The sequence below is a fragment of the Heteronotia binoei genome, chromosome 1, assembly GCF_032191835.1.
Source record: "Heteronotia binoei isolate CCM8104 ecotype False Entrance Well chromosome 1, APGP_CSIRO_Hbin_v1, whole genome shotgun sequence".
Taxonomy (NCBI): Eukaryota; Metazoa; Chordata; class Lepidosauria; order Squamata; family Gekkonidae; genus Heteronotia; species Heteronotia binoei.
In genome coordinates, this window is record NC_083223.1 from 140,540,495 (window position 1) to 140,568,471 (window position 27,977).

General features: G+C 40.9%; 1 protein-coding gene across 1 annotated transcript in view; it reads right to left on the reverse strand.

Moving 5' to 3' along the window:
* LOC132573812 (pre-mRNA-splicing regulator WTAP-like) overlaps positions 1 to 22,387 on the reverse strand; it is a 29,936-nt gene extending 7,549 nt beyond the window's left edge. The window contains exons 1-8 of the mRNA XM_060241642.1: positions 22,265 to 22,387; positions 21,909 to 22,077; positions 18,591 to 18,628; positions 18,452 to 18,507; positions 17,187 to 17,245; positions 10,784 to 10,911; positions 8,774 to 8,952; positions 2,842 to 2,996 (exon numbers count right to left, since the gene is read on the reverse strand). Coding sequence (XP_060097625.1) covers positions 2,842 to 2,996; positions 8,774 to 8,952; positions 10,784 to 10,911; positions 17,187 to 17,245; positions 18,452 to 18,507; positions 18,591 to 18,620 — 607 coding nt within the window. The 5' untranslated portion in view covers positions 18,621 to 18,628; positions 21,909 to 22,077; positions 22,265 to 22,387. The remainder of the gene's footprint in view (positions 1 to 2,841; positions 2,997 to 8,773; positions 8,953 to 10,783; positions 10,912 to 17,186; positions 17,246 to 18,451; positions 18,508 to 18,590; positions 18,629 to 21,908; positions 22,078 to 22,264) is intronic.
* Positions 22,388 to 27,977: the final 5,590 nt, after the last annotated feature.

The following is a 27,977-nucleotide window of genomic DNA, read 5'->3' on the forward strand; positions in this document are numbered from 1 at the left end:
CTGGTGTCTTGCTGGAGGGCCGTTGACCTAAGCCATGAGTGGCGGCGGAGGCAGACGGCCGATGCGATCATCTTCGCTGACACATCAATCATGTGCTTTGCTGCAGCCAGTTGTTGCTTGGTTACAACAAAGCCTTCCTTCTGCAGCTTCTTTACAGCAGACCTCTTTTCCTCGCTCAGGAAATACAGGAGGGGGGTGAGTTGTTCTCACACTGAGTATTGGTATCTAGCCATGCAAGCAGCATAGTTAGATACCTTTACCCCCAGCGCTCCAGCAGAATAAAACTTCCTCCCAACGTTGTCCAACTTCTTTCCCTCCTTGTCTGGTGGGGAAGAGTGAGTCTTGCGGGCCTTTGAGGAGGAGGATACGACCACCGAGTTTGGCTTCGGGTGGGTGAAAAGAAATTCGGCACCAGCCTCTTGGACGTGGTACGTGGTCTAATCTTCTCGATGACACAGATGTAGAAGCTGGCTTCGCCCAGGGCTCCTTCACCGCCAGTAAGATGACCTTCGTGACAGGCAGGGCAACTGCTGTAGACGTATCCCACTGCATGATGTCAAATACGGTATCGTCTATGATGGGTTGTGGTTGTGTCACCGGGAAGGAGAGGGAGAGTGCCATCCTCTTGACCAGGTCCCCATACGACTTCAGATCCTCCGATGGTGAAACGGGAAGATCCTCAGCAGTATGAGACACTGGCGAAGGTTCCAAAGCCCTGTCTGGATCGTCGGTACCGACCTCGGAGTCCGACGATGAAGACTCTTTCCTCAAGGAGTGTTCTATGAGCACCGGCGTTGACTCTGACGGGTGATCGGATCGACCTCGACAACCTAGGCTGGACTTCCTCCACCACCACGCCGCGTCTTTCAAGCAGGATGGACACCGATGCCGATGGACGCCGCCTAGAGTGCTGTGAAAGCCTCGACGTGTGAGACGCCTTGGATTGCTGGTCCCAGTCAGCAAATTCACGAGGGAGGTACCATTGGTACGGCTGGTATGGGTAGGCATAGGGAGAAGGCCACTGGCGATGATCCCACGGTGGAAGCGGTGGAAAGCGATGAGCTATGGTGGATGGTTCCAGCTCTCTCCGACCCCTCGCCTGATCCAACGGTGCCGACGGTTCCATCGGTACCGACACCTCTACCTCGCTCTCACTCTGACGCCGAAACCCAGAAGAGTGGGACCGCTGAGTAAAGTCGATCTCTTGCTCCGATGCAGATAGACGCAACTGCTGCAAAGGGCTACGATGCCGGGACGCCAAGATCTTTCTAGGTGGAGCAGCTGGCATTGATGTCGAAGCTTCACAAGAAGGGGAAGGAGTGCGGGATGATCTCTTCTTCGGTTTCTCCCTGGATTTCACCTTCGGTACAGATGATCGGGTCCCCGAATCATTCCGACGCTTCTTAGCTCGGGTGTCCACTGACCCTTCAGATGCTTGTTTTGTGGAACGCCTACGCTCGACCGGCATCTCGGTCCTGATCGGCGATGTATCGGCCGATGTGACCGTCGGGGCCGTGGCTTCTCCCATCGGTACCAACGGGCCCGACGCCATCTTCTGAGGACAAAGTGCCGATTCCACTAACGCGGCCAAAAGCCTCGCCGCCCGATTCTTGCGCGTCTGTTTAAAAAAACTCAGGCAGTGCGAGCAAGAATCAACACGATGTCCCTCACCCGAACAGAGGAGACAGAGGGAATGGCCATCAGAAGAGGCAATTTTCTTTCCACAGGAATGGCACCTCTTAAAAAAACCCAAACGCCTTTCCATAGACGCCAAGGAAAAAACCCACACAGGAATAACTCTGAGGGGAAAAATGGGGCCCCAAAGGGCAAAGTCCAACATTTTTTTTTTTAAAACAACACTAACTATCTAACAGCTAACTACACTACGAAAACAACCAACAGGCTATATACAACAAGAAATAATCCGAAGATTACTTTACCGACCGGGGACACGAAAGGAGACCTCTCAGTGCAGCCGTCAGAAAGGAACTGGCGGGATCCTCGCGCTGGCACCAGCGAGCATGCGTACTGGGACGCCTGCGCATGCCCGCTGGGGCAGAGCGCGAAAAAATCCCAGGCTTTTTAGGTATCAATTTGGGGATCGGCGCAGGTGCTCTACCCCATGAGTGTGAAGCACGGAGACCACGAAGATGATCAGCAGCAATCAAGCTAAACAACCCAATGAAGTTTTAAACACAAAACTTTCTCAGCCACAGAACTTGAACTATGGAATTCCCTCATCAGAAGCTGTGACTGGCATCGTTGTTACGAGTCCTCTTGCAGAATCCCAGATCATGTCTGAAGGACACTGGATTGTTAAAATAATTTTAATAGTACTAATTTTAATTATTGTTTTGATTTGTACTATCATTTATTTCAAGTTTTATTCATAACCTGCCTGGACTATTTTATGATTTGAACACTGAGCAGGGAGTAACAAATACAGAACAAAGCAAACCTGGCCCTTAAATGTGGTGCAAAGCAACCCTGAAGTGAGAAACAGGGCACTACCAGTAAGGCAACTGAGCTTGTCACTATCTGCCTCACCTCAGAAAGCAGGTGTACCCAGAGAACAGCATCTCCCTTTCAGATGCTAATCAGTTTGTTGTATACGTTAAAAGAAAATAATATTTATCTCCATATGGAACAACTATTGACAGAAGTTTGTACTTATTTTGTGCTGCTTGTTTTGAGATTTTGCAGCATGACATTGGAGTACATCCCTTTCCCCCCAGAATGCTTGCACAGATGAATAGTTAATACTGGTACCATAACATGAATTAATAAAACCTACACAAATACAAGGCAATTCTCTATTTTCTTTTTTAAAAAATCCCTTACCATCCTGACTGCTTTTAAGCTCCTCACTATATTTCTTCTGTAAAGCCAACTCTGCCTCAAGTTGTGCAATACGTCCTTGGGACAGCTGCCTTCCAAGCTCTTGATTCTCCTGGATAAGCATTCGACACTTCGCCATTAACTTTTTGCCCGTTTGGCTGTAAAGGAAAGAGCCATCTATCACAAAACGAAGACAAAATTATCTCCTCTCCCTTTTAAAAAGCACTCACGAAATGGTATTTCTGCAAGTCTCATGGTAAAGAATCTTACAGCCTCATTAAGTGATCTAGGCATTAATTATGACAACATGACCACTGCAATTCTAAATATACATTAGATAATTTTCATAAAATGGTCTAAACTGTGCTCCCAGGGAAAAGGGAGTGAGAGAAGAGTGTTTTGGACACAGTTGCATTTTCTGACTTGCGTGCACTGAAAAAAAGTTTCACCTGCATACTCAAGATTTTAGTTAGAACTACTAGAATACCTGCATAATCCCATGACTCTAATGCTACGTTGCATGAAAGTGCTGAACTAACTGCACAACACCAACTGGTCTACCTGCACATAATTAGGACAGAAAGAGCAAAAATTTAGGAAGGCAAATACAGACAACCAGTAGGAAAAGCAAGTGGTGTATAAGCCAGTTTCTCCCATTCATAGAATAGAAGCTCTTCATACACCATACTGTATCCTTCCTTAACCTTTATCCTCCAACTTGATTCACAATGTATGCTGCCCCTATTTTAAGCATATATTACAATACATAATCCAGTTTCTGATATGCTATGATCTGTCTGCATCTAATTTGCATACAGCAAGTTAGCGGAATTCTACCCAGCCTACCCCTGTCCTGGTGAAGGCTACCATCAGTAGGATTGCTGTTACACATAGGGGCCAGGAGAGTGGGCTACTGTATACATTTCAGCGCATAACAACTTAGACTTACCAGGTGTGGCTAGGGGCACTGTAGCACATAGAGCAAAGGGTCAGCAAGAGAGAGCTACTTTATATTAGACTCTGGCTACTGTCTGGGATATTTCTAGGGTATAAATAATTTGCAATTACTGTGCTAGGTGGTTTCTGTCTTTTTATGCAAGAGGGTACAAAAAACTGTTACAAACTCTTAGGGTCATATGCAAACTTTGTGTGTGGTCATGTGTATTTTGGTTTTATATAATCTGTTGAGACCAAGGAAGCTGTTCAAAATCCACTGTAACATATTTTTCAATTTAGCCAAGCTAATTAGACATGAATATTTCATTTTTTCAAATGCATTTCAAACATTTTATGACATATTGACTTGGCATTCAACAAAAGAAGGCAGTAGTAGACAGTCCATACTGAAGATACCAGATTCAATCCCTAGCACTTCCAGTTAACAATCAAGCAGGAATCCTGGGAAAACCTCTGCCTGAGATGCAGGAAACCCACTGCCAGACAAATCAGATGTACCAGTGTCTCATAAAGTATGAGGAAGCTTCGTACACTCAAATACTCAATTTTGTTGGCAAGCTAAGAAATAAAATGGCAACCAGATCTTCCACCACTTTTGAAGCTTAATAATGAACTAATAATATCCCTCTCTCACTAAAGGAACATAAAGAAAATTTAGTTTCAGAATTTACATTAGAGAACAGTGTCAGGGCAAGTTTGAGAAACACAAATTAATGACCATCACAACAAAAATGTCAGAATAAGACTGAGTACTAGATATCATCTGTCCCATTTATTATTTTAAAACATCCCCCCCTTTAAAATGTTGTTGTTCATAAAGGGGGCTTCCATTTATTTCACCATTTTTTCTCGTTATAGCAGTAAGTTCTTGAAGCTGAACCATATAGATCTCATATAATCAAAGCGATACAGTTATACTTGTTTTCCATGTAAAATCCTTGATTCTTCCAAATGCATGAGTACCTATCAAAAATTGTAAGCAGATAAGATAACGGTTTCTCAGTATTTTGCCAGTACGCAGAAGACTTCTGAAGATTTTTTTAGTGCACGTAAGTGACAGGGCTACATTGTGCAAGGAATTTTTCTGTGTGTATCACTTCAATATACAAAAAACATAATGGGTGAAAATTGCACACCTATTTTGCTGCAGAAATCTGGAACCTACAGCAAATCATGGTTTCTCAATACAGGTGCATACGGTAAAATACAAACAAGCATTTGCTATGCCTTGTGGGATACTACACCTGGTTTATCAGCATGGACCAGATATCTGTGTAGAAAATGGGTACAATGTGACCCTTAAAAGTTAGTGAAACCTATGGATGGTACTGAAACAGTTGATTGATTAGGCTTATAGAAGGGATTTATGCTAGCTTAGTGATTTTTTAAAAACTCTTATCAACCAGGATCCACAACATGTAATCTACTTTTTTTGAAACTCTTTTAATTTTACCATGTGTCATAACAAGCTGTTCTAAATAAAAAGCAAAGGCTAAAGCCCACCTGGGCTCAAAACCAGCTGTATTATGCTTTGGATTTTGATTTGCGAACCCCAATAATTTCTCCATTATCAGAATATTTTTCAAGCCTATACACAACAAAATTTCAATTCTTAGATTTAAGATGCAAAAGTTTCCCTGCAGAAGCCTCATCTACTGCTAGAAGGAGGGGAGAGGGTTCCTGAATTTTGCCATTCCCTTCACATTGCAGGCCCCCCCAACCTCTGACACCACTGTTTAAAGTTCCAATCCTCAAATGTGACTTTACTGGGATAGAAGTGTAGGAGGAGGCAGGAAACATGTTCTGTTCAATAGTTTCTGGCACTTAAGTTCCACACAATATGAACTGTTGCTTATAATACATTCATATTCAAATTTATCAAATATTTGGCACACTTAATGACCAAGAAACTTTACTGTATATTGTTATAATATTAAATAGATGAAAGAGGGAAGAATAGCATCTAAGTAACTATATAATAGGAATCAGAGCAGCAATACTGCTGTGTAAACGCTACTAATTTGCAACTTACAGGATGTGTCCTTCAAGCATATGCTTTGGGCATGTCCAGTCATTCGGTTTTTCTGGGAAGAAGTTATTATTCATATCAGTTTTGTATTAGATAGAATATCCATTGATTTTTGAGGATTCTATCTGTCCATCTCTTGCAGGCTAACTAATGGTCAATGGAAATAGACCCTCCATGACCTTACTACAGGCTAAGACACTCAATAAAACACTGGAAAGATAAAATCCCACCTCCTGTAAATCAGTGGATTTAGGACATTAGAACTCTACCAACATTTGAAGACATGGTATATCGAAAGCAACTGCCTATGAACCTATTTTTAGATATTTGGAAATGATTTACAGAAACTTGTGTGTACATTTGTCACCACAGTTATAATTTTGTCCTGTATTTGTGAGTTTTTTCCCTTTATATAAAAAAAATCTTACTTAGTTGATGGATTTTAAGTTTTTTTCCCCTTTGTTATTTTTTCCCTTGTGGAAAGGGAAAAAAGCACTACTATTCTAACAAATCTGTGTATATAGATGATAGAGGTATATTAAAACATTTACTGTTAAGTAATTAATCTCTGTTTCTGTTAAAATCACCATTAGATATAGTATGCACAATGTCTGTGAAAGTCACAAGGTACTATAAAATTCAGTATTTTCCCCCTACAACACTCAAGAGATTTGTCAGCAAGGGCAATGCAATATAATAATTAGAATTATTGAAATAGATTAGGATTTTAAGAACTTACTGACAAAAGAAATCAACCCACAAAAAGTGTTATGCAAACACCAGAATTATACATTATGTCACTCTATAGTCACTTTAATAGTGTGGAAGAGTGCACAAACACTTTCAAATATGTCAGAAGTGCTGTGATAACACATACAAAAAAGCAAATGATTTAAGGGAAATATACGTTGAAAGGGAAACATTAAAGATCCATTTCTAGGTTCTTCAAAAATGTAGCCAATTCAACTGTGTAATGTAAGGCAGATCAAATCTAAGGAAATGCAACTTCACACCAATTCTTTGTTTTTAAAGTTAGGTGGGCATATATGCCACATTTGTCAGACTCATTCCAGAAGGAACATTTTTGCAGATGTTTAGTTGAAGTAAACACAGTAAGAGTTACTCTCAGCTAAAGATCTTGTTTAGAACCTAAACATATAGAAGTTACCATTCCATATTTAAACATGGAATAATTTGGTTAACCTGGATGTTACAAAAAAATCTGTACGACATACCACAATTAACAGACCTACGAAGAATGGTTTTCTGATAATACATTCAGCAAGATTTACAAAGTCAGTTGCAACATACCAAGGAGATTTTGTTTTTTGTTTTCACTTTGAAAGTCTTACCTCTGTTTGATGCTAGATCTTTAAAATATTCTTCTACACCATCACATGAAAGTAGTTTTCAGACAAGGATTTTTATGAATTATGTTTTGTTTTGATATATATCAATTAATTGATAAAAGGATTCACATACTACCCATATTTTGTATTCTGCAATGACGACCTAAAGCAGAGCTAAAATTTACTTTGAAATACCTTAAATATAATAAAATATCTTAAATATAAATCATACGTAATGAATGCCATTATTTGGAATGCAGGAACAAGCAAGTTGGCTATTTTTGTTCTTCTGAAATTTAACCTATGAAATAATGAATTTTCTCACTAAAACTACAGAAATTGGCTAAAAATACAAATATTACGCCAGTCTAAACAATGTCAGAGTTCTCTACCCTAAGCTGTCCTATAGTACTAGCTTTGGTAATAAATTGGGACAAGGCAAAAGGGATAAGGAGGCAGCACTCTTTTGAACTTATACCGATCAGTAAGATGCTAACAATTACCTTCAACAGCATTAAAAAAACAGGACAATATTTAGACTGCTTGCTTTGCTTTTAGATTCATACTCCACAAGACTTCGTACAACAGTAAAACTGGCAGTATTCCCTGCACTATGCATTAGAACTACTTCAAGGTACATGTAATATAGAAGTGCAGAACAAAAGCCAGATATACAATGGCCTGCAGAAAGCCCCACACCACCACTGACCAGAACTGCACTAATGCACCTTATAGAGTCTGCAAATATTTCCTTAGGATAAAACTTGAATGGAAATTAAATAATCACAACTACTTTAAAAATATATGCTAGTTGTGATCAAACATATGCATGTCTGTTCAACAGTGTAAAAGACGTACTTAATATGCAGCTAAACGTTCATACAGTACTAGATTTACGAATTCACATATCACCAGCCATCCACAGAACAGTTTGTTATTAAAAACCATAATAACAAGGTTCGCTGATGTCCTATGGAGCCCAAATACTAAGAAAACCCATACTGGCTGTTTGCATATTTTCACAGCTATTCAAAGCTGATTATCAAATAATATCTTTAAGCAAAATTCACCTCATTGAGTATTGACCCAGCAGTTCAGTGAACAAGGAGGAAGTCCACAGTTTTAATGGCAAAACTGACTTAATCAGTCTCTAAGTCACTAGGTTTAAGAACGAAGCATATTCCATTTTTAGGTTTTACTTGAATTTGACATGGTCAATTCATGATTTAAAATCTCTAGGTTCTCCTCCAAACTGTCTGTAGACATAGTGTGCCACAGACTTTAGACTTCTGTTTCTCTCTCTATTTTCTTCAAATAGAACCACTTTGCAAACGTCTACATGTTCTAGAAAGGACACTTTTGAGGTGGCCACTTCTTCAGAATAGTCCGACGCTATCAGGCCTCTGAAGCAAAGGGAGAGAAAAAGCTGAAACACAAGGTTCATCTGGTAAGTTTACATAAAGCATTACAAGCTGGACAGTATAAGAATGTGGCTTTTGGCTCAAAACGTCTGAGTCTTGGTGTGGAAACGAGTACGTGGTTGTCCCACCAAAGCATTCTCTGTCAGGGAAGTCTTGACTGGGGAGTATGTTTTGTTTACCTATCAGGTGTAAATTTCCAGGCACTCAGTTCATTTTGGGCTTGTTCCAGTTTGTCTTTAGTCTGTTCCAGTTCAGCTTTCATTTTTAGGAAAAACAAGTTGATGGCTGGATCCACCATCGTTGATCTCAGTTGAGCAACACTCGGTTGCTGGACTTGCTTGAGATATTGGATCTGATTCTGCATAAAAGGAAAGAAAAATGATTGTCTGCTTTTATAACACTGCATGAGCCCATGTTTATTCTAACGGTCTTTAAGATTGTCATAATTAGGATTTTTCTGAACAGGGACTGAACCCTCAGCTGAGAATAAATCCAACTTTAATCACTAAACATGCTCTATAGGCAGTGTAATCCTCTGTATGCTCAATCACTGAAGATCTTGTTTAAGATACCTTAAAAAAACCCAAGTCCTCAACATTTAAACATGGTACAGTCATACCTTTGCTGTATCTTCTAAAAAGAAATGCATTTGAAAACTGCAGACATTATATGGTGTATATATACATACATATATATATACACATGTATATATATATAATGCAGACATTATACTTATCATTCACTTTAAGCTTTACCTTTTAAATTAAGCTAAACTGACCTAACTCTAGTTTAATGTGCATTGAATACAAGCAGCTACTTGGCTTGCAGCACGTTCTTTTTAATGCTGTCAATAGTTTTTCACCTTAGCATATCTACCTGTATAAAAATTCAGGTGGTTAAAAGGATTTCCATGGAGAATCTGACCAAATTAGTAACTTGGTACTTTGTACAAAACTGACATTCTAAAAATCCGTTTTTATCTCTCTTGATAGAATGAAAGTACTATGGCTTTCAATATGAATACTTCAAAATTATTTTAGATGACTGAGCACCATCTTGGTAGATAATTCCACTTAACTCCAACACAGACATCCCTCAACGCACATTAATATTTACTGCTATTACTAAGACACAGTTGGCTGCACAATATATGTTATCCCTAAGCAGTAGGCTACTGAAGCACTACAAGAGCCCTGAGTATGAAATTTAAAGTAGACATTCTGACATGCAAAGAATTGGTTCTCCTCAAGACCTCTACTGCTGCTGGGAGGCAGAAAACTCGGAGAACAGGAATATGCTATTTCTATTAAACTTTACAGCAATAAGGAAAAAATGAAACGATATCCCCCGCCCCTCTCTACAGGGAGTTCAATAGTTTTTAAGATTTTATTCCACCCATCCCATTTTCAGCAACAGTTCCAACAGTTGTTTTTTTAAAAAAGATCGCTATGATCCACTCTGAGGATTATTTGGAACGGAAGAGTATCCAAATAAACAAATGTCCAAATAAATACAGAATTTTCAATTGGAGATAAAATCCTAGTGGCTAATATAACAGCTAAGTGACTGAGCTGTGCACTGGGAGACTTTGTTCAAACTTCATTTGGATCACAAATTCACTAAATTGCCTCAAACCAACCCATCTCTGTCCCACAGCTTCACCCTTCAATAAGCTAATAATCACAAACTGTACAGAGTTTTTTGTATTGAAATGATGTTAATGACATTGAGAGTGCTATATAAATGGTAAATTTCACAACTACAAAAGAACCTTGGTTCATATAAGAACCAGATAATGCTCTCCCTTTACAGACCCCTTTACTTGTTCCTGGAAGTACCCTGAAATCCAAGGGCAGTTTTGGGGCTGCAGCAGAAAGGGGAAGACAGGAAAGTTCTACTTGACAAGTAAAGCTTCATTCTCAGTACTTTCAATACTTAAATGCAAGGGGACAAAATCCATCCACACATTGTATCTTGAGCTAGGACCTGGAAACACCTGCTGAAGCACTGAGTGCCAATATGCAACAGGGATCCACACAAGAAACCCATGATATTTCAGTCCTGCTTGTCAACATCACCCACAGCTAGGCATTAAAGTTCAATTTCTTAATTTATACAGATGTTTAAGTAAACAGCTAGTGGCAATACAAACTTTTTTTTCTCCCCAAAATTTAAACAATTTCACTTACAGTGCACTCCTGCATTTCTTGTTCCTTAGTTGCTAGACGCATCACCAGGATATTTTCCCTTCGAGCAGATTCTTGCTGCTGTTGTTTCAGCTTTTCTTCAGATTCTCTCAATCCAGTTACATCATTGGCTAGTTTTAAATGGCAAAAAAAATTACTAGTATAAGCCTTTCAAAGTGTTAAATACACCAATTTTTCTGAGTAAGAAAAGGTAATATTAAGTTAGTCAAAACTTTTCCTCATGTTTATTTATTTACTTTCCATTTATATCCCGCCCATTCCAAATGAACTCAGGGCGGCTGTTCCCTTTTTAAATTGGCTCAAGTCACCCATAAGGATGGAAGAAAGAAACAGAAGAGCTCCACACCAAGAAAAGCTGGGTGAACGTGGCAGCGCTGAAAGAATAGCCCCCTATCCTATGCTCCCCTCTCTACTAAGGAAATATCATTTCTGCTATACAAATGTTGAATTCTGTACTAGTACTGTGGTGTATCCTTCCCTTGGAGTCATGCATACTGTGGTTTGAAAGGCAGCGGAAGTGAACATGTTTTGTTTTTTCTGCTTGCAGGAGCTAAATATCTCTGCCCTTTTTCTAACAAAGGTTTTTCTTCCTATGTTTGTAGCCATGTTAGTCACTTGTAACAAAAACAGAGGTTTACAAAACTTAAAAAACACCAGATTAAATATGGCACAAGATCTTAAATAAAAGAGTCCACTTTATCTGATTTCACAGTATTCTCAGCTATTCCTCTTCCCAACATACAATTTACAACTTGTTTTATCAAACAAGAATACTGAAATGCAAACCATGATGCAGCATTAATGGGCACACACTATGAGGAGACAAGAGTCACTGGAAGAGATATCAATGCTAGAAAAAGTTAAAGGAAGCAGGAAAAGAGGAAAACTCAATGTGAGATACACTGCTTCAAATAAAGGAAGTCACTGCTCTCAGTTTGCAAGACTTAAGCAAAGCTTTTAATGATAGGATGTTTTGGAGGACATTAATTCTTAGAATTACTATTAAGTCAGAAGTGAACTGATGGCACTTAAAATACACATACGAAGCAGGAAAACTGAAAAGCAGCTTTGGAGGGCTCCAAAGGCTTTCACTAAAACTCGTCAATAATTGTGACTGGAATATTCTGTATACACACATAGGCATACGCTCTCTTAAGAAAACACATACTACTTTTAACTGGATTCGCACCTCAGCCCTAAAAACACATTTAGAATCCATTAGGCAAGCAACCTGAACTTTAGGTTGTATCAGTCTTTCTACTGCAAGAATCAATTGCTGAGCATGAAAGCACCAATAGTGGCTGCTTCTGGAAGCCCAGAATGTTCTAAGGGCCTAGTGAAAGAAGACCAATACCACTTCCTTTTGAGTGCAGGTTCACAGCAATTAAAAATCAAACTTGAAACAGAATTCTCTTAGGTATGTTTAGGAAACTTGCCTTCTTATACACTCTAGAGGCGTCACATCATTACCTGTGCTATCTGTTAGTACTTAATTGTTGTTCACAGTAGTAATCCCAAGGCTGGCAGGCAAGTTTTGTTGAACTGGTATCACCAAAGGGATAATTCTGAGATTATTCAAAAGAGCTCAAAATAACTCAGATCCCAAAGAGAACAGAGCACTGTAACTGCCCATGTTTCATCACTGATTTACAATCTGAAGGTTTGCTGTAATGTGTTCATATAACTGAAACAAGTATATTTATGACTAGTGGGAAAGAAAACAGAACAAAAATACTAAGTCATTCTATAAACAAAAAGAAAATTGAAGAGGATAGAAAACCAACTGTTTTAACCATCAACCTCAGCTGTACACAGAACACAAGAACTTTTGGATTTTTAAAAACTAAATTGGCCAAGACCCTCTCAGATGTTTGCTTCTTTAAAGTATTATTATTATTATTTAATGTAAAAGGGTGCTGCAACCAACAGGGTTCAATGTCAGAAGTCTCCCCTCATTTATGAAGGCGGATAATGGACTCATTAGGTGGTAAATTATTCTGAAGTTCAGTCCACAGTCATTAATACAAGAACTAACAATTTGAAATGTAGTTATAGCTTCCAAATTAGGTGGATACCTTATCAAGCTTCAGCCACCAGCCAATGATCTCAAATGTGCAATGCCAGGACTTAAGATAACCGAAAGGAAATGATCTAAAAATGATTTAAGGACTATAAAGGTGCAAATCCTAAACTGCTAGTTCACTGCCATAATAGCAATTTTGTTGGTAGTGCAGGCAGCGGCAGTTTCTGCTGATTCCCCAAACCCACTGGAGAACCCCCCTCCCCCACTCTGTTCCCAAGGGTATACTGACTTGGAAAAGTATAATTTCCACATGGCACAATAAAGTTTCAGTGGGAGGATGCCAACTTCATCTTGCACTACTTAGAATTCATATCAGAGGGTTTAACATGTATGATTGCAAAACACTAATTCTGAAGTGAAATGGCACAACTGAGCCATAATTGGGGGGGGATAGAACAGTACCATTAATCAAGAACTGACCAGCAAGTGAGATGCTAATTCTTGGCCAAGAGCACAATGACCAAGCCCTGAGGGAAGATGATGATGATATTGGATTTATATCCCACCCTCCACTCCGAATCTCAGAGCGGCCCACAATCTCCTTTACCTTCCCCCCCCCCACAACAGACATCCTGTGAGGTGGGTGGGGTTGAGAAGACTCTCACAGCAGCTGCCCTTCCAAGGACAATCTCTGGCAGAGCTATGGCTGACCCAAAGCCATTCCAGCAGCTGCAAGTGGAGGAGTGGGGAATCAAACCTAGTTCTCCCAGATAAGAGTCCACACACTTAACCACTACACCAAACTGACAACAGAATTCAACATCTTTAAGCAATCCTAATGGAATACCTATCACATAAGATCATCTTGGAAAGATCTAGGCACCATAGTGGGTTGCCAAAGTAACCCAAATACTGAAGACAGTTGTGAGGGGGATGGAAAGAGTAAAGGAAAGACAGGAAGTGGAAAGGTAGGAACCAACCACAATTTTAAACATAAGTCACACTGAGTTTAAGAAATACATATACATATGCTTTTAAATAAAATGGGCAGGAGGTTCAGAATGGTCAAAAGGAAATACTACTTTAACAGAATGATTAAAATGTGGAATTTGCTGCCAGAGGATGTAGCAATGGACACAGGAATAAACAGCTTTAAAAGAGGATTAAATAAGATTAATGGAGGATAAGTCTATCAATGGCTACTTCCCATGGTGACTGAGGGGAACCTCCAAATTCAGAGGCACTAAATCAGCAGGCAACATCAGAAGGCCTCACATTCTGTGCCAATGTTGGCCGCCCACAAGAACTGGTTGGCCACTGTGTGACACAGGATGCTGGATTAGATGGACTATTAGTCAGATCCAGGAGGGCTCTTATGTTCTTATTGTTTATGGCACTCTAGTCTGAATTACACCAGACAGTGACAGATAGCTTCTGTATGCTGGACAACTGATCTGCCAATGTCATCAATAAGCCTTCCTGTTTCCCAGGTTAGATAAACATTCTGGTCCTTTCATGGACTATGATTCTTTAAATGTCATTGTTTAGGATATACTGGACACCACAGTGCCCTTGGAGAAAAGGAGTAAACCGTTTCTGGGCAAGATAATTGAGAAAGCAGTGGCAGAGCAGTTTCAAGTTTTCCTGGAAGACACATCTGTCCTTGATCCCTTCCAGTCCAGCTTCCACCCTGGCCATGGGACAGAGACTGCTTTGGTCGCCCTCACAAATGACCTTGGAAGGCACCTGGATCAAGGCGGGTCAGCGCTATTGCTTTTAGATCTTTCAGCAGCGTTTGACACGACTGACTACGATCTAATGACCCACCGCCTTGCTGACACTGGAGTTCAGGGGGTGGCCTTACAGTGGTTTTCCTCCTTTCTCCGTGGTCAGGGACAAAGGGTGGTGATCAGTGAGCAGTCTTCCCTGCGTCATCCACTAGAGTGTGGTGTACCACAGGGAGCTATTCTCTCGCCAATGATGTTTAACATCTATATGTGCCCCCTTGCCCAGATTGCCAGAGGTTTTGGGCTGGGTTGTCACCAATATGCAATGACACCCAGCTCTATCAGTTGATGGACGGCCATTCAGACTCCACCCCAGACCATCTAACTAGGGCGTTGGGAGCAGTGGCTGGTTAGCTGAAGTTGAGCCGGCTGAAACTTAACCCTACTAAGATGGAGGTCCTGTATATGAGTCGCGGGGGGCTGGGATCAGGCGTCCGGCTCCCCGCCCTGGATAGTGCATCCCTTGTGCCAACTCAGAAGGTGAGGAGCCTGGGTGTGATACTGGATGCCACCCTCAATGGAGGCCCAGGTCACAGCTGTTGCACTGTCTGCCTTTTACCATCTCCAGCAGGCCAGGCAACTAGCACCCTTCCTGGTTCCTCAGGACTTAGCTACAGTGATCCATGCAATGGTCATTTTCAGGTTGGATTACTGTAACTCACTCTACGCAGGCTTACCCTTGAGGTTGACCCAGAAACTCCAGCTGGTGCAGAGTGCAGCAGCATAATTGCTGACTGAATTGCCTATACAGGTGAGCAGTCAGCCAATGCTGCGCAGTCTGCATTGGCTACCAATCGAGTACCGGATCCGCTTCAAGGTATTAGCACTGACGTTTAAAGCCTTGCGCGGCCTGGGACCAGCATACCCAAGGGACCGCCTCTCCCCATGTGAGCCCTGGAGGTCGTTACGTTCGGCCACCCAACATCTTCTGACCATCCCTGCCCCAAAGGACGTCCACCTTGCTTCGAACAGGGCCAGGGCTTTTTCGGCCCTGGCCCCAACCTGGCGGACTCAGCTCCCTTTGGTGGTTCAGGCCTCCAATCTGCTACCATTCTGGAGGGTTTGAAGACAGAGCTGTTCCACCAGGCTTTTGGCTGAGGTGGGCAGGCGTCCCTATTTAGCTATACCATCTAACTGGCCTCCCAACACTGACTACCATCTGGATTGGAGGAAATCAGGCCGAAATAGCTGGCATCTTCAGACACCTAAATTAAGAGTCTACCTTATCCACACTGTCTTAACTTATATTAAATCCGAGCTGTTGGCTCAACTGTCAATTGTCTTAAACTCTTAACTTTTAATATGTTTTAATTGTTTAACTGTTTATCTATTGATGTATTGTTGGTTTTTAACTATTTGATATGTTGGAATCCGCCCTGAGCCCTTACGGGAAAGGGCAGAATACAAATCCACAGAAATAACATAAATAAACTGTCTTAATTCTGGCACTGTAACTTAAAAAACACGTCTCTTAAACATATGTTTTGGCCCTTTCCAGTTATTTGGTCTTTTGAGAGGAAGTACTTAAGTCAATTTTGCATTATAATATTCACACATCTTTGAGGCTTATGTCTCTCTCTCTCTTGGCTTGGCTTCGCGAACGAAGATTTAGGAAGGGTGCAATAGTCCACGTCTGCTGCAGGCTCGCTGGTGGCTGACAAGACCAATGCGGGACAGGCAGGTCCGGCCACAGTGGCTGCAGGGAAAAGTCTGATTTAGGGTTGGTGCTGTAGCAGTGCGATTCTTCCTCAATCTCCTTTTGTCCTCAAGACCAGCTATGCGTGCGTTCTCAAAAGAAGAAACAGCCTGGTGGATGGTGTGCCTCCATGCTTTGCGATCTGAGGCTAGGTCAGACCACTGGTGATGGTTGATGCGACAGGTGCCAAGGGATTTCTTCAAGGAGTCCTTGTACCTCTTCTTTGGTGCCCCTCTATTTCGATGGCCGGTGGAGAGTTCGCCATACAGGGCAATCTTGGGAAGGCGGTGGTTTTCCATCCTAGAAATATGCCCTGCCCAGCGCAGCTGCGTTTTCAACAGCAGTGCCTCGATGCTGGTAACCTCCGCCCGCTTGAGAACTTCAGTGTTGGTCACAAAGTCACTCCAGTGGATGTTGAGGATGGTGCTAAGGCAGCGCTGATGAAAGCGCTCAAGGAGTCGCAGGTGATGACGGTATAAAACCCACGATTCGGAGCCGTAGATGAGGGTTGTCATCACAACCGCTTTGTAAACATTGATCTTTGTGCCTTTTTTCAGATGCTTGTTGCTCCACACTCTTTTGTGCAGTCGGCCAAAGGCACGGTTTGCCTTTGCCACCCTCTGAGGCTTATGTACATTTAAACTATTAACCTAGACACTAACTGGTGGTCAATAAAAATAGAGCTTTCATGCATGTACTGCTACAACAGCGGAGAGATAAATTCCCACCTCCTTTAATTAAACAACCTTATCAGCATTTGAACATATGGCATATAGATGGCAACTGCGCATGGACATACCAGAAACTACTTTATAGTTACTCCTGTTTCTCAATGTATGACTCAAATATCATATTACAATTAATTCTATCACAACTTACAGTTAAGGTCTGTGTATTTGCCCTCCAGAGCGTGTACATATGCTTCATACTGTTTCCACCTAATGAGGGATTAAAAATATTTTTCAGATTTAAAAAGATTAAGGCAAATCTGCAATAATCATGAGATTTCTGAAATACATACACATTCACTCTGCCAGCTTTAATGGAATTGCTTGTAACAAATCATTACGCTTTCCAATTTCTATCTATGAAGTCTTCATTTCTAAAAACTTTATAACATTACTGCATTTTTATCTTCACAAAAACTGAAGCATTCTTTCATAGCTGCACATATACCAAATTAGCAACGCCGAAGGTTTTCTTGAAACGTTTAATAAAGCATGCTAAATAAGTTAATTTATAGTCTCTCTCTCTATTAAGAGTGTTTGGTTTTTATATGTCAGGCTGCTATTGGAATTCAAATTCTTTATTCTGTTACCATTCAGTCTTCCTCTTCCCCTGCACAAAGCAATATTTGTTGTGCTCTGAGATAAATATTAAATGCTGTAATCATTTATTACATTTATCTTGTCTGTTTGCCAAGAAACTTAAGAGTAGAGTTCATGGCATTATCCCACTGTGTCATCACAATCCACTGTACAAAGTAATTTAGGATGAGAAACTAAGTGATTTAAGATGAACAAGTAAACTTAGTAGGAATCTGAACTTTGGCTTCCCTACATCAAATCTACGTCACTACCCTTAATGTCATTCCAAGAAGCTCAACATTACATAGTATGTTCTAGAAAGCTTTATATGCAACATCAAGCAAATTTCTGGCATCAGAAATGAAGCAAAGCATGAAAATATATAGTCAGCTCCTGTTAAAAACAAACAGGCACTTGCAGTGAGAGGGGTGCTTACATTCTTTTTTTCTGACCTTTTCTCTCAAGTCTTAAACCATAGGCAAACTCTAAAAAACTGACATTTTAAATTCTAAACTTTCTTAGTCTTCGCATTTTACATTATTTTCTCAATTCCAAATGCTTTACTCTCAACTTCAATGTAAACAGAATAGACCCTGTTGCCTAACTGTTGTCTCAAGTTTAGATACCTGGGTTTTGGTTACTGTAACAGAGTGTTGGACTGGATGGGTCAATGACCTGATCCAAAACAGTTTCTCATGTTTTTATGTTCTTAAGACATGCAGACTTTTCATTTCTTAAAAATATCTTCACTCATAGTGTTAAAATAATATAACGAAGACAGAAATTACTCAAAATGGACAGTGAAACAAACTACACATAAGAACATGATTATTTTACCTTAACATCAATTCCTCTCTAGGTAGAACCTTGAAGTCTGTTTCATTGAGGCGAACCTAAAGAACAAAGTAATCAAGACTTAGCCTTCTCTTTTATTTGTTATGGAAAAAATACAAGGGGCTAAGATTTTCAAGCTTACCTTTTTGGGAAGCGGCTCTTCATTAGTCATTGTGAATTCTGGGGGAAGAAGCAACAAACACTGAGTAATTTGGCCCTCTTAGCTGCATAGTCACTATGAAATGTTAAGGCTGAGATCCTATTTATACATACTTGAAATAACTTCCAATGAGTTCAATATAAATTATTTTTGACTAAATATGCACAGAATCATATTACTAAACTTCATTTATTACCTACATTTGTCACTGGGACTCAAGGGTTCAGAGGATGAGGCATGTAAAAACTACTACAGAAGCACTCAAATTAAACCCCACTCAAATCACGTGGCTTTTTTTTACACTGTAGTCCCAGTGAAACCCTGGATTTTATCAACAACTGAACGTTCACTTTTCTCAGGATGACAGACCTTAGCATACCCATGTTATTTTGTTCCTATATAGCTTAAGGCCTTTACTGGGAACATGGGTATCACTTATGTTGCTATTAGGTTACAGATATTTTTTTTATACCTTGCTCATATGGGTGCTTAATTTACGTCTTTACTAGTTGAAGCTTCCTTTTCCAAGAGAAACCAATTATTATTTTCTCCACAGAAAAGCTGTAACCAACAGAGGCAAATTCGATACAATTCATTTTTACTGATTCAGCAGCTAACTGAAACTCCATTACTGCATGGAGACCACCAGTATCTACTAAACTTAAAACATTAACTTATCTGAACTTCCTCTTGATTTGTATCAATAACTTGGCAACAGAAGTGTGATTATCTGACAACTCTATTCAGAAACTGTATGACCACAGTATATTAAGAATACTTCAGATATTGTCACTAAACAGGATACAGTTTTACTTAAATAGTTGAAGACCAAGTACTATCAAGAGTTCATTAAGTTGTGCTTTTGGGGGGGGCACAGTGGAAGAACTTCTGGCCCCACTCGTGTTCCTCTTGATGGCACTTGGGGGTTTTTGGCCACTGTGTGACACAGAGTGTTGGGCTGGATGGGCCACTGGCCTGATCCAACATGGCTTCTCTTATGTTCTTATGTATGCTGAGAAAAACAAGAGTTAAATTTGATTTTGTGAGTACCTCTGTAGACTGACTACAGCAGGGGTGGCCAATGGTAGCTCTCCAGATGTTTGTTTGGCTATAACTCCCATCAGCCCCAACCAGCATGGCAAATGGCTGGGGCTGATGGGAACTGTAGACAAAAAAAACATCTGGAGAGCTACCGTTGGCCACCCCTGGACTACAGCATAGTAGCAACCTAAGAACCAAAATCTTTCATCAAACTATAATTTGGCTTCAAAATAAGTTAAAAATTTATTTTATTTACCTTATATTTGCATCCCACCCTCTCAGCGAGTATACCTAAACAATTTTGTTGCTTCTGGTAGTAGCCTTATGCAACCAGTTTCTCCCCCTTGGAAGTGATCTGTGCTTCAGTGTCTGCTTCAGTTTGCTTTCAGTATATGAATGCTGAAAGCCTTCTCTTCAGAACTTGATGTGAAACTAGATGTCAGTGCAAAAACAATAGTTTCTACATCCACAGTATGAACAACTTCAGAAAGGCTAAACTATCTAAGGGGATGAAGCGGAAATAATCACACTCCAATTTTAAAAACTTTTCACTAGGTTATATAGCCAAGATAAAATTAGACGTATACAGATAATTTAAAGTGCTAGTTCAAACTTTAGCATACTGTGCAAACTGCACAGCTTAAATATGTTATTTTATGTAGTTAAATAGTTTCATGTGTGGCAATAACTAAAGTGGTTTGGGTCACTGTGTGACACAGTGTTGGACAGGATGGGCCATTGGCCTGATCTAACATGTCCTTAAGAGAGGCAGAACAAGGCTTTTAAAGTCATATATGTTGGTTTTTCAAATTTCAGTAAGTTTCACTGCAAACAGCTGCGTGATAAAGCAGACATGAGTGTGCTGTCATACCAGACTGATTTTCAGTACTCAATGAGGATGTCCCCCGCCCCGCCTGCAAAATCTTTATGTAAACAGAGGATTCACCTCCAGAGAACTCAACAGATGGACTGCTGCCCATAAGTAAAGTGTTCGAGCACCTAAGTGTTCCACAAACAATGTATTATACATGAAAGGGTAACTATGGGCCCTAAGTCATTATTTGGTAGCATGTTTACCATGTGTGTGAATGAACTCACTGTATGTTTCTGTGTGACACGGTGTACATGGAATACCTACATGAAATACTTTATTGGTGGCCATACATTATGTGCTTTAGCCCCATGGATGAACATTTCACTATATATCGAGCTATAGCGCACATAAAATGCACAGATGAAGAATGCATTTTTGCTTTTGTAACTCAAACTGTGCCTGAACATTATATTATGTTAATTCAGGAAAGTAGTGTAAATGGAAGTAGTTACATGCTTAACCTATGCACTTCATACTCCACACACTTGCTATATTGCAATGCAAAGGCACACATGAAATAACTTGTTTGAATAAAATAGTTTACGTAAATGCTGCAATTTATAAAGTACACAAAGATGAAATATAATGGGCCCTACATTTAAAAATTTAGAGTGCTGATAAAGCTTTAGCGAAACAGCTAATCATGAACAAAGTGATCGATGTCAAGTTTGACTAACACAGAGATGTAACCTGCTTTGTTTCCTCATGGAAACAAGAGATGTAACCTGCTTTGTTTCTTCACTTGAGACAAATATGGGATGCAAGTGCCTAAATAAATACACCATAGCAATTTTTTGGGCACTCAGAAAAACTACCTGCCACTTACCCACCTATACTACGCGGAGCTCGGTCCTAAGCCCGCGAATCTAGAGCCAAGCCCTACTGTGTTCTTTTGAAGTGTGGATCAGACTGTAGTCATGGCTTCAAAACACCCTAAACCCATTACAGAACATTATTATTCAAATGTCATAGCAATACAACATGATACAGATTTGGGGCTAAGAGGCCTACCTAAAGCAAAAACGCTTTTGCGATGTTCTGGGAATGTCTCTTTCCCCAAAAGAAGATACATCGCGGCCCTGCTTCACTCCGCACTCTTGTAAAAAACGTTTTCCGTGACTTACTAGGCCGACAACAGAGACGACCAGTGTGAAACAGACCTCCCAAGGAGCTGCACAAAAGCGGAGGGTGCGATCACAAAAAGGATGCGCGCGGGCGGAGGTGTTAGAACTGGGCACAGTACAAACCAGAGCCGACCTCCGATGCCCCATAAAGCGGCGGTCTATGCATCAATCTTTAACCCCTCGCAGTTCAGTATCAGCGGGCTAGGAGCCTCCCTAAGGGCGGAAGTACCACGGCCCAGATTTGAAGAGGCCACTACTCACCTCCCGCCCGGGGCGGCGCCAAGGCTTTGTCTCCTCCGCGCACTCAGCGTCTCCCAGCCGGGGGGGGCTTCTGTCGCATCAATAAAACGGGGCCAGTAATGCCCGGCCCAGAGATCGCCGTCCTGCCACGCTCACTTCTCGCCCGCTCTTTATTTGCTGGTTCGTTGCGCTACAAAATGGCGCCGGAGAAGGAAATGAGCAGCCGCCTCGCCCCTTCCTTGCCTCCCGCCTCGTCCAAGCGAGAAGACAACAGTCGCGCGCAGCCAACCGCTGCCGCTCGCTTAACCAGACTCCCCCCTCCCTACGCTCTAACCCCACCCTCAGCCGAGCGCGCGCTTCCTTCTTCACACACTTACCGGCCCAACCAGCGACTAACAGCCTCTGCAGTGATAGCAGCGGCGCTTGCTCAGTGTCGGGACTACTTCCTAGGACGACTTTTCAACACTCCTCCCCGTGTTTTCCACTCGTGTGGGTGAAGTATTTTCCCCCCTCCGCGAAAAAAGTCATTATTTACACGGAAAACAAATACTTCAGCATGATAGAGACCAGGGGGTGAAAGCAGAGATTTAATGTGTCGGACACACAAATCCCGCATCCACCGAGGTACACAGCCGCAAAGTATTATGGGAAGCATGGAATAGCGCAAGGATTTGGGGTCTTGTTTTCTAACCACCTGCAGGAGTGAGGCAAAACTGAGCGGAAGGAGACTAGATAGCAAACCGAAGGAAGAGAATGGATAAAACTAAAGCTTAGTATTTCCAGGTAGATGCTCTGAATTCTCCATAGGTTTTAAGTACAGGAGTTAATTAAATTGTAGCATCCGTTTTTATGCCAGGTTTCATTTTCGCCAAAGCACAACGTGACAGAATCCAAAGATTTAAATCAATGGATGTGGACGCATATAACTGCATTAACGTCGCCGTGTGTTAAATAGTAGGCGGATTGTAGGAGGCGTCACAACCATATTTAGTCTAAAATTGGTAAAATAAAATCAGTGGGGTTTACTTATACAATAAATATTCCTGGGACTGCAAGCAAGCTGGATAGTAAATCAAATTTGACTGCCCAATCAAGCGGGTTTTACAGGACTGAAAAGTAAGGGCAGAATTGCTAAGAACCACTCTTTTGTGTAAAGGTGACTGACATTAACAATTTGAGTTATGCGGTTGCCAACACAATAACGGCAGAAAATAGTGAAGTCTCGAAACGATTCCTAATGAAAGTTAAACCAGAAAGTGCCAAATCAAGATTACAGTGGAACAAGAAGACTATAAAAGTAATAACTACTGGGGAACTGCACAACTTCAAATTGTAGAAGTTTTTCCATTCCTTAGTTCCATCATCAACCAAACAGGATATTGCAACCAAGAAATCAGAAGGAGACTGGGACTGGCAGCTGTGAAGGTGCTAGAAAAGATCTTTAAGCGTAAGGGCATGTCATTGGTGACCAAAATAATTCACACTGCAGTATTCCTCATTATAATGTATGAGTGTGAAAGTTGGATAATTAAAAAAGTGGACAGGGAGAAATTTGATTTGAAATGTGCTGAAGGAGAGTTTTATGGGGAAAGTGGGTTGTAAATCAAAAAAAGCCTAAGCACTCTATAGAAGCTAAAATGACTAAACTAACACTATTGTTGTTTGGGTCACATATCATATGAGAAGACAAGAGTCACTGGAAAAGACAAGAATGCTAGGAACAGTTAAAAGGCAGCAGCAGGAAAAGAGGAAGACCCAACAGGAGATGGACTGACTCAATCCAGGAAGCCATGCCCCTAGTTTGCAAGACCTGAGCAAGGCTGTTAATGATAGGACATTTTGCAGGTTATTTATGTATAGGGTTATCATGAGTTGGAAGTGATTTGATGGCACTTAAAACACACAATAGTGACTCAAGATGATCTATGTGTTTCTCTCCCCTGCTCCATTTCATCCTCCCAACAGCCCTGTGAAGTAGGCTAGATATAGTGTGTGATGGGCTCAAATAAGTTTCATGGCCAGCGGTGACTGGAACTGGGACCTTTCCAGAGGTGGAACTGGGACCTTTCCAAAAGAATGCTAAAGCAAATTGACCTTTGGTACAATCCAGGAAGGCAATAATTATACTTGTAATTCTATACATGTTTGAGGATAATTCTGCTGATATTACTGGGAGGGTGAGGTGGAAAGTGTCATCAAGTCACAGCTAACTTATGGCAACCCATGCAGTTTTCAAGTCAGACATTTAGAGGTGTTTTGCCATTGCCTGCCTCCAAGTCCAGAGGAGGGCGATGAAGATGGTGAGGGATCTGGAGACCAAGTCCTATGAAGAAAGGTTGAAGGAGCTGGGCAAATTTAGCCTGGAGGGGAGGCGGCTGAGAGGTGATATAGTCACTATCTTCAAGTACTTGAAGGGCTGTCATCTAGAGGATGGTGTGGAATTGTTTTCTTTAGCCCCAGAAGGTAGGACCAGAACCAATGGGTTGAAATTAAAAGAGTTTCCGGCTCAACATTAGGAAGAACTTCCTGACAGAATGGTTCCTCAGTAGAACAGGCTTCCTCAGAAGGTGGTGGGCTCTCCTTCATTGGAGGTTTTTATAAAGAGGCTAGATGGCCATTTGACAGCAATGAAGATCCTGTGAATTTAGGGGGAGGTATTTGTGAGTTTCCTGCATTGTGCAGGGGGTTGGACTAGATTACTTCAGAGGCTCCTTCCAACTCTATGATTCGAAGTCAAGACCCTTGTATTCCTTGGAGGTCTCCCATCCAAATACTAGCCAGGGTCAAGCCTGCTTAGCTTCCAAAACTCAATCCAGCGAAGACAGAGGTCCTTTGCTTGGGTTGCCGTGGTCTGGGGGGGGAAATGGCGACAATGGCGCACAGGGTCAAGAGCTTGGGGGGTACTACTTGAGCCTGCCTTATCTATGGAGGCCCAGGTAGCAGCCACTGCTAAGTCCACATTTTTTCATCTTAGGCGGGCGAGGCAGTTGGCTCCCTTCCTGGAGCGAGACGATCTAGCAACAGTGATCCATGCAACGGTCACCTCAAGGTTGGATTACTGTAATGCCCTCTACATGGGGCTGCCCCTGTGCCAAACCCGGAAGTTGCAGCTAGTGCAAAACGCCGCCGCTCGGCTGCTATTAGGGCTCCCTAGACGGGAGCACATTCAGCCGGGCCCTTGGGGACTGCACTGGCTGCCAATAATATACCAAGTCCGGTACAAGGTGCTGGTTATTACCTTTAAAGCCCTATATGGTCTAGGACCTGCCTACCTTAGGGACCCTCTCTTCCCATATGTTCCCCAGAGAGTACTGCGATCTGGCTCCCAAAATCTGCTCGTAATCCCCGGGCCAAAGGAGGCCCGGTTGAAGTCAACCAGTTGAAGCCTTCTCAATAACAGCCCCTTGCTGGTGGAACCAGTTACCGGAAGAGGTCAGGGCCCTGCGGGATATTGGACAATTCCGCAGGGCCTGTACGACAGTCCTCTTCCGGTTGGCCTATAACTGACCGGCACCAAACCACCAAACTACCAAAATACTGAAGGAAGTGTATAGATTGTATGTTGTTGGACTAATGCACTGTTTTTAATGTTTTTTAATGTTTTTAATTTCTTAACTATGTAAATTGCTATTATATTTAAAATTTGAATTCTATGTTAGAATCTCTGTATTGTAAGCCGCTCTGAGCCCGCTTCAGTGGGGTAGGGCGGGAGATAAATCAAATAAATAAATAAAATATAATGAAATCAGACTAGCCAGGACTATCTAAATCAGGATGTTACATTTACAGGAATTGAATGGCTTTAAAATTTTATATTGGAATTTTAAAATGATGTGTTAGAGCAATTTAAAGAATAAGTTGAGTACAAGTGTACGCAACTCATTCAGAACTGAATCAGCAATCCTTTATCAAACACAAGATGAAGAATATCTTTCCAAGGTTATGAATAGGGCACAACGGGTTTTATAAAGTAGTAGTAGTAGTAGTATTATAGAATTGAACTGAAGAACCAGCAATTTATCATAAGCACTGTAACTCCCAAAGATTTTAACCAATGTATTCCTGGAACAGGAATCATTGTACTCATTTATGTGATTTCATTAAAATATATCCCATTTCCCCCACTCCCGAAAAATGCTCCGTAGCTAATAACAGAATACGTAATTATTTAAAACATTTGTAACCAGGTTCTTTAAAGGTAAGAATCAAACTTAATTGTGTTTGGAAATAAATTATCAGACAGTGAAGTTTCTGCTTTGCGGTCAATAACTTTGCACCTGCATTCTAAATTAACTTAAGTATCCAAAAAGTCTTCAAGGTAGTTGCAAACAAAGTGTGCTGAGCTAAACTCTATGAGAAGAAAACAGCATGAGAATAAGCCATAACAGAGCACAAATCTGCTCAAAACAAAAGAAAACACAGATTTCTTTACTTGATATTAAAATTCTATTGACAAAGAGCCATATGGATCTCTCTGAATAAGGCATTCCAAATGAATTCTATATATGTTTACACTGAGAGTCACTTAGTAAGGTTGCTGGTGCCTAGAAAAAAATGTGCTCTCCTTTTAATAGGATGTTAGTAGGTGATGTTAGTTACCTCCATTTCATTAAATTTTCAGCTGCCCATTTCCATACATTAAGCCTCTATTCTCCAGGCCTATTGGCAACCCTATTCACAAGGAAATATGCACGGGACTCAAGACTTAAATTATTTTTATTGCCAGAGAAATCCCTTTCTATCTCATGAAATGGCCATTGTGCTGACACCCCTCTGGACAACACTTTATTTTCCTTAGGAACCAGGATGATGGTCATAAATGTTATTTTTTTGTGCACAATTGAAACTAATTAGATTTGACCCAGGGTAAAGCATGCAAACAAGGGCTTCAAGAAGACCTTGATTTCAAGCATGCAATTCACACTTTCCATACAGGCCTTTGAATCTCTCCAGCTATTGGTGTTCATGTTTGAAAGAAATTAAATTTTTAATGCACTTTATTTTTTTAATCAGTTGATAGCTGTGGAAGGAAATGGATTTCAGACTACATTTCATTCTTGCATTTGTGTCATCTCTGACATCCATTCTATTTACAGAACATTATTAATCTCTTTTTTCATAAAATTGTGCATTTGAAAATGGCTTTTTAAAATTTACAAAAATGGGAGGTACCTCAGTTTCACATAAACAAATTCTTTCCTCCCCTTTCTCTACTGTTTGGGTAAAGAAGCATGGTTGAAGAAAAGCCTTTCAGTTTTACCAGCTTTTTAAATCTTCAATTGCATGTTCTGAGGAAGGTATTCCCCCTTCCCCATGTTTCCTCCTTGAAGGGACTTGTATGTGCACCAGTTCACCCCGCTACTCATATTTTTATAAAAGAAACTGACAAGGCTTTCCCCAACTTTGTCAGTTTACCCAGAGAGCAAAAGCTGGGAGAGGGATTATTGAAGGAAAGGCCAGGCAGGCAGGCTAGAAATTTACCTATGACATTGCATCTCAGTTTAATTGCATGACACTTTTTGGCAATATCTGGGGTAAGTAGACAAAATTTATTTATTTTTTTATTTTATTTGTATCCCACCCTCCCTGCCAAAGCAGGCTCAGGGCGACTCATAACATAAAAACATTAAAAATAGTTAAAACAATACACATTATAAATCATACATTCTATAAATTATTCATTTTATTCAAAATGTCTTCTCCCACAATGGATGGTCACAATGTTATGATATGTAAGGGGGAGGGGGAGTACATCTTGTGAACACTAGTAATGCATATTATTTGAAGTGGGGGAAGATAATTTAAGCAATTAAAATTAATATGATTTGGGTCTTAGTATGGGGGGGGGGGAACTATTTGCAGTGTTGCCTCCAGCATGCTGAGAGGAATAAAAAGATAAACTAGGTCATCACTAGATGGCAGGTGTGCTACAATATAGACAGGACAAGAATTGTGGAATTGACCTAGAGGGGAAAAAATCAGTTCTTAGAATAGCTGGCAGAAAACTCCCCCCCCCCATGTTGTAAACTTAGGTTTGAATCCTAAGAACAGATTCCTGGGAGTAAGCCCTATTGACTAAAATGGGACTTC